Source organism: Lolium rigidum, chromosome 7 (genome assembly GCF_022539505.1).
Source record: "Lolium rigidum isolate FL_2022 chromosome 7, APGP_CSIRO_Lrig_0.1, whole genome shotgun sequence".
Classification (NCBI taxonomy): Eukaryota; Viridiplantae; Streptophyta; class Magnoliopsida; order Poales; family Poaceae; genus Lolium; species Lolium rigidum.
The window spans coordinates 302,446,228-302,458,281 of record NC_061514.1 but is presented as its reverse complement, the minus strand read 5'-3'; the positions used below and the strand labels follow the sequence as shown (position 1 = coordinate 302,458,281).

General features: G+C 45.5%; 1 protein-coding gene across 1 annotated transcript; it reads left to right on the top strand.

Annotated features, from left to right (window-relative positions):
• The first annotated feature begins 566 nt into the window (after positions 1–566).
• Positions 567–2,067, top strand: LOC124677315 (uncharacterized protein C594.04c-like). Its single transcript, XM_047213316.1, has 3 exons — positions 567–818; positions 949–1,212; positions 1,409–2,067. The coding sequence occupies exons 1-3, from the start codon at positions 567–569 to the stop codon at positions 1,886–1,888; spliced, it is 996 nt and encodes a 331-aa protein (XP_047069272.1). The 3' UTR covers positions 1,889–2,067.
• The last annotated feature ends 9,987 nt before the right edge of the window (positions 2,068–12,054 follow it).

Here is a 12,054-nt window from a genome sequence, read left to right as displayed (position 1 = left end):
ACAGGAAAAAGGCAAACATAAAACAAGAACAAATAACATGTAGCATGAAATCTCTGGTTCATCCATAAGGACAGCATGAATAGAGTGAATCTTGCCAATCACCATCTCCAAAGCCGCGAGATTGGAGATCTTGTCTTTTAGCCACTAATTTCCACGTCTGCAAAAGGAGACCCTATGGTACAATGACAGGCTCAAACTTGTTACAGTAGTTGCTCTCGTTTACTATTCATAATGATATTAATGTTTTCAATTCTTTGACTTGTGAATGAAATTTAGTGTCAAAATTCCGTGACAATGCAAATATATATCTCGTTTAAATGTTGTGAACAAAATACAGATAGTCTATTGTCATTAGACATGTTGTGAACAAGATACTTACAGGAATGTTAACACCAAAAGAAAATAAGAATTTATCCCACAAAAAGATGAGGAATTAAAAATTCGAAATTTGATTGAATCCAGCGCTATAAAAACCGGCCGGCGCCGAAGTCAGTTGCCACACATCCGAGACACACCACGCCGCTCGCCGCCGAGACACTCGCTGCGCGCGCGATCAGCCGGTCACCATGGGCGCCGGCAGCGATGGTGGTCGCGGCGGCAACCTGAAGAACATGGTCATCGCCTTCCTCGTCCCGCTCCCGTCCATCTTCTTCTACCTCACCTTCGTCCGCCCGCAAGACGACACCCTCAGCGGCGGCATCCCAAGCCCGTTGACCTCATGGTGCGTCGCGCACCCGCTCCTCCTCGCCAACGTCCTCTTCCTCCTCAACGTCAACGTCCTCTTCTGGCTCATCGGCCTCCTCCTCAACAACAACTGGGTAAGCGAGCGATCCCATCCATCTCAGACACCACATGCTCGCGCGCGCGCCCCCGCTCGCCAATGATTGGCCCGTCATCCTTTCTTGCCCGGAACCTGTTTGACGAAATGCTGGCCTGTCTCGCTTGCAGCTCATCGACCTGTACTGGACCGTCATCCCGGTGATGCTGCTGCACTACTTCCGTGGCCACCCGGCTGCTGTGGCGAACACGGTGAGATCGGCGATGGTCGTGGCGCTGACCTGGGTCTGGAGCGCCAGGCTGACACACAACTACTTGAGGAGGGAAGGGTGGGTGTTGGGCAAGCAGGAGGACTGGAGGTTCTCCGATTTGCGCAAACAGTACGGCAAGACTTGGTGGTGGATGTCCTTCTTCGCCGTCTACGTCTCCCAGCAGGTAGTTCAGGCGGTTCGGCCAATCACTAGAATGCTTTGCTTGTTTTCACAACTCTTGATTTGAATGCAATGTGTTTGAAGGAACGCATTGCGGCAATTTTTTTTTTTTGTATAATCATCATTGGTAAAATTAATGGTTGTATATGCTTTACTTTCCCGAGTCCTGATCGACAAAGTGGAATGTTTGTGGGATGCAGATATTTCTGATTGGTATATGCTTGCCGATGTACGCCGTTCACTCCAGCGACCAGCCATTGGGTATCTGGGACCTTGTGGCGACAGTTGCCTGCATCGCCGGAGTTGTCATCGCTTACTTTGCTGATACCCAGCTGCATGAGTTTGTCACCAGCAATGAAAAACTGAAGCTGCTGGGTGAACCGACGGTCCCTACCCTCGAAGATGGCATGTGGGGTTACTCGCGCCACCCTAACTACTTCGGCGAGCAGCTGTGGTGGTGGGGGCTGTACCTATTCGCCTGGAACCTGGGGCAGCAGTGGATGTTCATTGGGGCACTTGTCAACAGCATGTGCCTTGGCTACGTCACTGTGCTCGTCGAGCGACGCATGCTGAAGCAGGAGCACCGAGCAGAGGCCTACAAGCTGTACCAGAAGAGGACCTCTGTTCTGATCCCCTGGTTCAGGGAGGCCATCCCTGAACCAAAGCAGAAGGAGACCTAGGTTCCAGGTGTACCGTCTTTGTGTTGGTCCTGTTCCTTCTCTGTGCTCGCCGTGTTGTACCTTCTTGTTGTGTCTTGATTTGGTCGTTTGCTCTGTTTACGTGTAATTAACTGTATTATGCAGCATCTCACCTGCTAATGGTGTATATTAATTATGTAATGAAGTTAATCTGTGTATCTCAAGCGTGTTCATCATCTCCATTATAGATATCAAACATTTTGGGGACTGTTCAGACTCAGATCTTACTGGCAACGAGTGTGTTCTGAAAATTATGATATGAAGTCTTGAATGCAATATGGATTACCAAGCCAGGTCAATTGTATTTTGGCCATCCCCCATTTCCCATATATTAGTACACGAACATACAATACAACAATTATAAGAAAAAAATTAGTCTGCGTCTCAAAGCACTGAGCTAGCTGACAGTTAGTTCTGCTTCTCTGCAGCCACAATCATCTTCTCGACAATGATGACATTGGTATCCTTGTCGGCCTCCTCAACCATCGGCAGCAGCAGCTCGCTGATCCCGGGGGCAAGCTCTTCGTTCACCTTGCAAGAATCCCCAGCTTTCGGTGTCGAGAGGTCAACCAATGGCGCTTCGATGACCTCGTGCTTGTCCACGACAACCGGAGCATCGGATTCAACGGGTGCAGCGACCCTTGGGACGACCATCGTGTCAGTTTCCATAGGTTTCTCCCCTTCAGGGAAACCTTTTGGGCGACTGGCACATGCACCCATTGCGTATTATTAATTGCTCCGGCTGTCAATCGCTGCCAGCACCAACCGGTGCGTTGGTGCCTCGGCAGCGAAAGGGGGGAAGAATGGTTTGGAGGTTACGACTGCTGAGGAGGAAGGGGCTATTTGTAGAGCACTGGGAAAATTAGGTGGACATCAACGAGCTGGGGACAGTGAGGAAGCCAAAAATAGGACATGGTTTGAATGGTTTCCCAGGCTTTTCTGAGGATCCAAGAATTTGAATGGTAGTTATCTACCATGTGTTATTTGCCGCCTTTTGGTCGGCTTCCGCGTGGTTTTCTTGGCCTCCAAGATGAAAGGCATGCTGTGCTGGTGAATTGTTGACTACACAAACACAATAAGTTAAAGAGAAATTGTTCCCTGAAATTTTACTGAAGTTTCAGTGCGGCCGGCATCAGGAAGTCCAGGATTCGAGTAAGTTTCAGGACTAATTCAAAATTTGAAAGAAAAGGTGAACCGCGGTGGAGGCTGGACATCACAAATAGAAAACATATATGAATATGATGATGACACCACATCAAGGACAGACAGGCAGTCGATCTCAGGAAGATTCATCATGGATCAGCATCAACTTCAGAAAGTACACTTTGATCAAATGATGCGCTTTGGGCTACATGGCCACTTTACAATGCTATTCAATAATACGGTCCCCCTAGCTAATCAACTTGAAAATCTCTCTGAATCTGTAATTAACAGGTTGTTGCTCATCAGATATGGTAAGCTAGCCAGATTTTTAGAGCCAGAAAGGCAGTGTGAGCAAGTGATGGATCGCGGATTGGAGTTTTAAAACTATGAATTGACGCTTCTCATCTCAGACTTTCTCGATCTGTCCACAGTCCAGACTCAGTACATACATACTCTGTCACATGCATGCATTGTTCTGATCAGTTCCTTCTTAGTTCTCCTCTTCTCATTCAGACTGATTGATCTTCACTTGTAACAAAATTAAGCACCGATCCCAGTGCTTTAATTCGTTTTTGCCATTGATGCACTAAACTTGTAGTAACTAGTATTTCTTCTAAATCTGGAGAAACTGACATGTCAAAACTGGTATTAATTGTGAAAGCTCCACAACTTGCATAACTTGGGAATATTGACAACTGCGGATCGTTCTCCTTTGACGGTGCGTTAACAAGGAGTCGTTGGAGAGTACAAGATGGATCGTTCGGGCCACTATGCACGATGTCGTTGGAGAGTACAAGACGACGCCTTTGTCGGGACCGACCAAATCCTGCCATCTTCTTCTTTGATGGTGCGTTAACAAGGAGAGTTATGTTGGAGGTTTCGTCTTCGGAGGTGACCAGTGTATAGCGAGACGTGGCTCGTTGTTCTTTTTAGGATAGGCTCTTTTGTGTCGGAGTTGTAATTTCGGTGGTGGTTGTCTTCAGACTAGCCCGAGTGGACTTCCTAATGCGCTTGTTGTTTGCAGCAAGTTGTAGATTTCTTGTATTTAAAATTCTGCATTCTATAAAGATAAGGTACGCCTTGAGTCGAACTCTCGAAAAAATAGTCAAACCAATCCAAAAACTAGGATTTAAAATTCAGTAGGCATGGGAACGGACGGTGTAGAGCAGAGCATGTGAAGGCTCTCAAGGTTTATTTGAGATACATTTTGGGTGTGATTATTTTTTAGTCGGCTGAGAAATAACTTCGTTCTTAGTTAGATGATGTCATCAAATTTTAATTAGCAATTTATGACCAGCATAAATCACGAAGCAAATCTAACAGTTTTTCTTACTTCCATCTTCACTTGCTGCAACTCCGTTTGCAACTGAAAAATCTCTAGTTGCAACCAACTGACAATTAATATATACAAATCAGGATGCGAAATGGTATAGAAGTAGCCGATCCCCTTAGAGCATCTCCAGCGGTTGGGGCTCTCCAGGCTAGCTAGCGCCGGATGGATGTAATTTTTGGCCTGGGGAGGCCCATTTTCCCAGCGGCGAGTCCAGGATGGATGAATTTTTTTGACAAATAGCGGTGAATTTAGACAAAACAAGACGAAATTCGTTCAAACATAAGCGAAATTTAAAGATATAGGCCGAATTCATACATATATTTGAATTCGGCCAGATGGAAACATAAACTAAAATTTAAAAACGGCGTGCCGAAACGGCGCCGGCGCCGACGGCAACATCCCCAGGATGGGGGAGTTGCAGGCCTCGATGTGCGCGAGCACACTGGCGAGCGTGCGGCCCGACGCACCCCACCAGCAGCGGCAGCCAGCGGCGTTGTTACGCGGTGGAGGAGGGGAAGACCGTCGTACGCTGCGAGTTCCCGTTCGTGCCGGAGACGGAAGAACTCGTTCCAGGCGTCGTAGTTGTCGGGGAGGTACCGCTCCTCCGCGCGCTGCTCCTCGCTGAGGGTGACCCGCACAGCGTCGAGCTCGTCGCCTCCCACTGGAAGCACCGGGATCGGGACGCCCCCGCGCTCAGGCGCCATCCTCTGGGCACGCGGATGTCCGGCGGCGCCGGGTATCCCACCATGTGCAGGAGTCCCGCCTCCCACTGGTGTAGAGAACACCGGCCGAAGCCGTTCTTCACCGCGCCTTCACCGTGGCCCGCCATTGCTCGCTGGAGGCGGATTGGGGAGAGAAGATAGGGCTGGGGAGAGGAGGGAGACGGAGGTGCTGAATGCCGCAACACGCGGTAGGTTCCACGATAAATAGAGAGAGCCACGCGTGAGTCCGAGGCGACGACATCAACTCGCCGCGTGGAAGCTACGCGTCCGGCGAAGACTGACCGGCGGCAGGCTTTGAAGCGCGGGGAAGACGATTGGCCTTTATCGCCGACAAGTCGGGGCCACCATCCGCGCAGGAAGTTTTCTCGACGTTTCCCGCGCTTTTGTTTCGTCCGGACTCCCCGAGCTCTCTGGTGGGGGGGGGGGGGGTGACCTGGGCTCGCCAGACGGATGAAAGGCCAAATCCGGACGAAAACGACACTAGTAGGAAAAGCCTCATCAGTGGCGCACCAAAAATGGCTTCCGTGGCGCATGGGAGGTGCGCCACAGAAACGTCGCCACAAAAATAAGGTTTCTGTGGCGCACCTGCCCATGCGCCACAGAATTAAGGTTTCGTGGCGCACGTGTTCTTAGGTGCGCCACGAAAAGCGTGCGCCACAGAATTGGTTTTCGGTGCGCCACATAATTTGCTTGTATTATACACGATTTTGTGCTGCCTCGCTATACACATGCGAGTTTATAGCAGTATATACGAGGTTATATACAGCAACATTCGGATATAATATAAATATCATGTACATTGCACAGTATATAACATAGACATCATCATCACATTACTTAGAGCCCGATCGAGATACATATATAGTGGCAAGTGTCAAATGTTTTGCATACAACTCTTAATTCATACAAAATTCACAATTTCGAGATACAAAGTAGTCTTCATCCGATTCCTCCTTTGCTCCCTCATCTCTACCCACCAGGCTCGCTTGCATCTGGGTCCTTCATCCAGTTCCTACTATGATGAAAATGGAAGAAAGTGAGACCAACAAGTCCGATGCACAAGAGAAATGGAATAAATGCCTCATACATTGTTGGTCAACACAAATATTAACATTCAGGACGGCGTAAGTGAGACCAAGTCCGATGCACAAGAGATTGATATTTGTGCTATCTTACCAGGCTCACTTACGCGCCCCCGAGTGTACGTTGACCAAACATTTTAATCATCGGCATTTTGAAAATCTCAAAGCAAACGGAATGACAAAATGGAATAAGTGCCTCATACATTGTTGGTCAACACAAATACTATGGTCAGAAACCATAGTTGCAGTATACACCGCAAGTATACTTTGCGAAGGGCCCCCTTTCCCGGCCGCCGTTCCGTGAACGGGTGCTTGACGACACAACGACGCCGATCTGCCTCTCCGGCACGGAACCACGGCAGTCCCTCGCCGTCCAGCTGAACGAGTCCTTGATGCAAAGACCGTGCCGGCCTGCTCCAAGCATTATGCCGGGCCGTGTTGCCGCGCTTAGGCCGTGTGTCCCGCGCTCTGCCTGTTCGCCTTCTTGCCCGGTGAACCAATAGATCGATCGTTGGAATAAGGAAACCGATGACGGCCGGTCGCAATATTAAATTGCGATCGGCCGTCATCGGCTTCCTTATTCCAACGATTGGTCTATTCGTTCACCGGGCAAAAAGGCGAAGAGTGCAGGGCGCGTGAGACACGGCCTGAAACGCGGCAACAGGGGTCGGCATGATGCTAGGGAGGCTAGCACCGTCTTTGCATTAAGGACTCGTCCACGTACTGGACGGCGAGAGAAGAAAAGTGGTGATGCGCCGGAGAGGTAGGTCGGTGATGGCGTGTATTTCACACGTTCGTTGGGCAACCCCAAGAGGAAGGTATGATGCGCACAGCAGCAAGTTTTCCCTCAGAAAGAAACCAAGGTTTATCGAACCAGGAGGAGCCAAGAAGCACGTTGAAGGTTGATGGCGGCGGAATGTAGTGCGGCGCAACACCGGAGATTCCGGAGCCAACGTGGAACCCGCACAACACAACCAAAGTACTTTGCCCCAACGAAACAAAGTGAGGTTGTCAATCTCACCGGCTTGCTGTAACAAAGGATTAACCGTATTGTGTGGAAGATGATTGTTTGCAGAGAAAACAGTAAAACAAGTATTGCAACAGATTTGTATTTCAAGATTAAAGAATGGACCGGGGTCCACAGCTCACTAGAGGTGTCTCTCCCATAAGATAAAAGCATGTTGGGTGAACAAATTACGGTCGGGCAATTGACAAATAGAGAGGGCATAACAATGCACATACATGACATGATAAGTATAGTGAGATTTAATTGGGCATTACGACAAAGTACATAGACCGCCATCCAACCGCATCTATGCCTAAAAAGTCCACCTTCAGAGTTATCATCCGAACCCCTCCGATATTAAGTTGCTAACAACAGTACAATTGCATTAAGTATGGTGCGTAATGTAATCAACAACTACATCCTCGGACATAGCGCCAATGTTTTATCCCTAGTGGCAACAAGCACAACACAACCTTAGAACTTTCGTCACCGTCCTGAGTGTCAATGCAGGCATGAACCCACTATCGAGCATAAGTACTCCCTCTTGGAGTTAAAAGTAAAAACTTGGCCAGAGCCTCTACTAGAAACGGAGAGCATGCAAGATCATAAACAACACATGTATAATAACTTGATAATTAACATGACATGGTATTCTCTATCCATCGGATCCCGACAAACACAACATATAGAATTACAGATAGATGATCTTGATCATGTTAGGCAGCTCACAAGATCCAACAATGAAGCACAATGAGGAGAAGACAACCATCTAGCTACTGCTATGGACCCATAGTCCAGGGGTGAACTACTCACTCATCACTCCGGAGGCGACCATGGCGGTGTAGAGTCCTCCGGGAGATGATTCCCCTCTCCGGCAGGGTGCCGGAGGCGATCTCTCGGATCCCCCGAGATGGGATCGGCGGCGGCGGCGTCTCGCAAGGTTTTCCGTATCGTGGCTCTCGGTACCGGGGGTTTCGTCACGGAGACTTTTTATAGGCGGAAGGGCAGGTCAAGAGGCGGCACGAGGGCCCCACACCACAGGGCCGCGCGGCCAAGGGGGGCCGCGCCGCCCTATAGTGTGGCCCCTCCGTGGCCCCTCTTCGTCTCTCCTTCGGACTTCCGGAAGCTTCGTGAGAAAATAGGCCCCCGGGCTTTGATTTCGTCCAATTCCGAGAATATTTCCTTACTAGGATTTCTGAAACCAAAAACAGCAGTAAAACAGAATCGGCACTTCAGCATCTTGTTAATAGGTTAGTTCCGTAAAATGCACGAATATGACATAAAGTGTGCATAAAACATGTAGGTATCATCAATAATATGGCATAGAACATAAGAAATTATCGATACGTCGGAGACGTATCAAGCATCCCCAAGCTTAGTTCTGCTCGTCCCGAGCAGGTAAAACGATAACAAAGATAATTTCTAAGTGATATGCCATCATAACCTTGATCATACTATTTGTAAACATATGTAGTGGATGCAGCGATCAAAACAATGGTGATGACATGAGTAAACAAGTGAATCATATAGCAAAGACTTTTCATGAATAGTACTTCAAGACAAGTATTAATAAGTCTTGCATAAGAGTTAACTCATAAAGCAATAAATCAAAGTAAAGGTATTGAAGCAACACAAAGGAAGATTAAGTTTCAGCGGTTGCTTTCAACTTGTAACATGTATATCTCATGGATAATTGTCAACATAGAGTAATATAACAAGTACAATATGCAAGTATGTAGGAATCAATGCACGGTTCACACAAGTGTTTGCTTCTTGAGGTGGAGAGAGATAGGTGAACCGACTCAACATAAAAGTAAAGAGAATGGTCCTTCAAAGAGGAAAGCATCGATTGCTATATTTGTGCTAGAGCTTTTATTTTGAAAACATGAAACAATTTTGTCAACGGTAGTAATAAAGCATATGAGTTATGAAAGTTATATCTTACAAGTTGCAAGTCTCATGCATAGTATACTAATAGTGCCCGCACCTTGTCCTAATTAACTTGGACTACACTGGATCTTTGCAATGCACATGTTTTGACCAAGTGTCACAATGAGGTACCTCCATGCCGCCTGTACAGAGGTCTAAGGAGAAAGCTCGCATTTTGGATTTCTCGCTTTTGATTATTCTCAACTTAGACATCCATACCGGACAACATGGACAAATCGTATAATGGACTCCTCTTTAATGCATAAGCATGTGGCAACAATTATTATTCTCATATGAGATTGAGGATATATGTCCAAACCGAAACTTCCACCATGAATCATGGCTTTAGTTAGCGGCCCAAAGTTCTTCTCTAACAATATGCATGCTCCAACCATGAAGGTGGTAGATCTCTCTTGCTTGCATACAAGACGGACATGCATAGCAACTCACATGATATTCAACAAAGAATAGTTGATGGCGTCCCCGTAAGCATGGTTATCGCACAACAAGCAACTTAATAAGAGATAAAGTGCATAAGTACATATTCAATACCACAATAGTTTTTAAGCTATTTGTCCCATGAGCTATATATTGCAAAGATGAATGATGGAATTTTAAAGGTAGCACTCAAGCAATTTACTTTGGAATGGCGGGATAAATACCATGTAGTAGGTAGGTATGGTGGACACAAATGGCATAGTGGTTGGCTCAAGGATTTTGGATGCATGAGAAGTATTCCTCTCGATACAAGGTTTAGGCTAGCAAGGTTATTTGAAACAAACACAAGGATGAACGTAGACAAAGCAAAAACTCACATAAAAGACATATTGTAAACATTAAAAGACTCCATACCGTCTTCCTTGTTGTTCAAAACTCAATACTAGATGTTATCTAGACTCTAGAGAAACCAAATATGCAAACCAAATTAGCAAGCTTCTAAGTGTTTCTTCATTAATGGGTGCAAAGTATATGATGCAAGAGCTTAAACATGAGCACAACAATTGCCAAGTATCAAATTATCCAAGACATTTTAGAGTTACTACATGTAGCATTTTCCAATTCCAACCATATAACAATTTAACGAAGAAGAAACTTCGCCATGAATACTATGAGTAGAGCCTAAGGACATATTTGTCCATATGCTACAGATGAGCGTGTCTCTCTCCCATAAAGTGAATGCTAGGATCCATTTTATTCAAACAAAACAAAAAACAAAAACAAACCGACGCTCCAAGCAAAGTACATAAGATGTGACTGAATAAAATATAGTTTCAGTGGAGGAACCCGATAATGTTGTCGATGAAGAAGGGGATGCCTTGGGCATCCCCAAGCTTAGACGCTTGAGTCTTCTTAGAATATGCAGGGTGAACCACCGGGCATCCCCAAGCTTAGAGCTTTCACTCTCCTTGATCATATTGCATCATACTCCTCTCTTGATCCTTGAAAACTTCCTCCACACCAAACTCGAAACAACTCATTAGAGGGTTAGTGCATAATAAAATTCACATGTTCAGAGGTGACACAATCATTCTTAACACTTCTGGACATTGCATAAAGCTACTGGACATTAATGGATCAAAGAAATTCATCCAACATAGCAAAAGAGGCAATGCGAAATAAAAGACAGAATCTGTCAAAACAGAACAATCCGTAAAGATGGATTTTATTAGGCCACCAGACTTGCTCAAACGAAAATGCTCAAATTGAATGAAAGTTGCGTACATATCTGAGGATCATGCTCGTAAATTGGCTTAATTTTCTGAGCTACCTACAGGGAGATAGACCCAGATTCGTGACAAGCAAAGAAATCTGAACTGCGCAGTAATCCAAATCTAGTACTTACTTTTCTATCAAAGACTTTACTTGGCACAACAAAACATAAAACTAAGATAAGGAGAGGTTGCTACAGTAGTAAACAACTTCCAAGACACAAATATAAAACAAAAATACTGGAGTAAAAACATGGGTTGTCTCCCATAAGCGCTTTTCTTAACGCCTTTCAGCCTAGGCGCTAGAAGTGTATCTCAAGTAACATCGAGAGATGAAGCATCAACATCATAATTTGTTCTAATAATAGAATCATAAGGTAACTTCATTCTCTTTCTAGGGAAGTGTTCCATACCTTTCTTGAGAGGAAATTGATATTTAATATTACCTTCCTTCATATCAATAGTAGCACCAATCTGCTCAAGAAAAGGTCTTCCCAATATAATGGGGCAAGATGCATTGCATCTCAATATCCAAGACAACAAAATCAACGGGACAAGGTTATTGTTAACCATAATATGAACATTATCAACTTTCCCCAAAGGTTTCTTTTTAGCATTATCAACGAGATTAACATCCAAATAACAATTTTTCAATGGTGGCAAGTCAAGCATATCATAGACTTTTTTAGGCATAACGTAAATACTTGCACCAAGATCACATAAAGCATTACAATCAAAATCTTTGACTCTCATTTTAATGATGGGCTCCCAACCATCCTCTAGCTTTCTAGGAATAGAAGTTTCAAGTTTTAGTTTCTCTTCTCTAGCTTTTATGAGAGCATTTGTAATATGTTTTGTGAAAGCCAAATTTATAGCGCTAGCATTGGGACTCTTAGCAAGTTTTGCAAGAACTTTATAACTTCAGAGATGTGGCAATCATCAAAATCCCAACCATTACAATCTAAAGGCTTAATGGGAATTATCATCCCCAAGGTTGGAAAAAATTTCGCCAGCTTTTTCACGACGCATGCCAGCAGCTTTAGCAGCTGTCGGTGTACTTCGCTTTATAACCAGGAGTAGCATTGCTGAACACCAACTATTTTACCATTGATAGTAGGAGGTGTAAAGAACATATGAATTGAAGTGTCATAGTGTGTGGTGGAAGAACCAAACTTTAGCCAGTGTATTTTCCTTTTAGCTGTTTCATTTTCTTCTCTATCCACC

Coding starts and splice junctions, on each gene's coding strand:
- LOC124677315 (XM_047213316.1), top strand. CDS start 567: ATGGGCGCCGGCAGCGATGGTGGTCGCGGCGGCAACCTGAAGAACATG. Junction 819..948: donor TCCTCCTCAACAACAACTGG/GTAAGCGAGCGA, acceptor TCTCGCTTGCAG/CTCATCGACCTGTACTGGAC. Junction 1,213..1,408: donor CCGTCTACGTCTCCCAGCAG/GTAGTTCAGGCG, acceptor TGTGGGATGCAG/ATATTTCTGATTGGTATATG.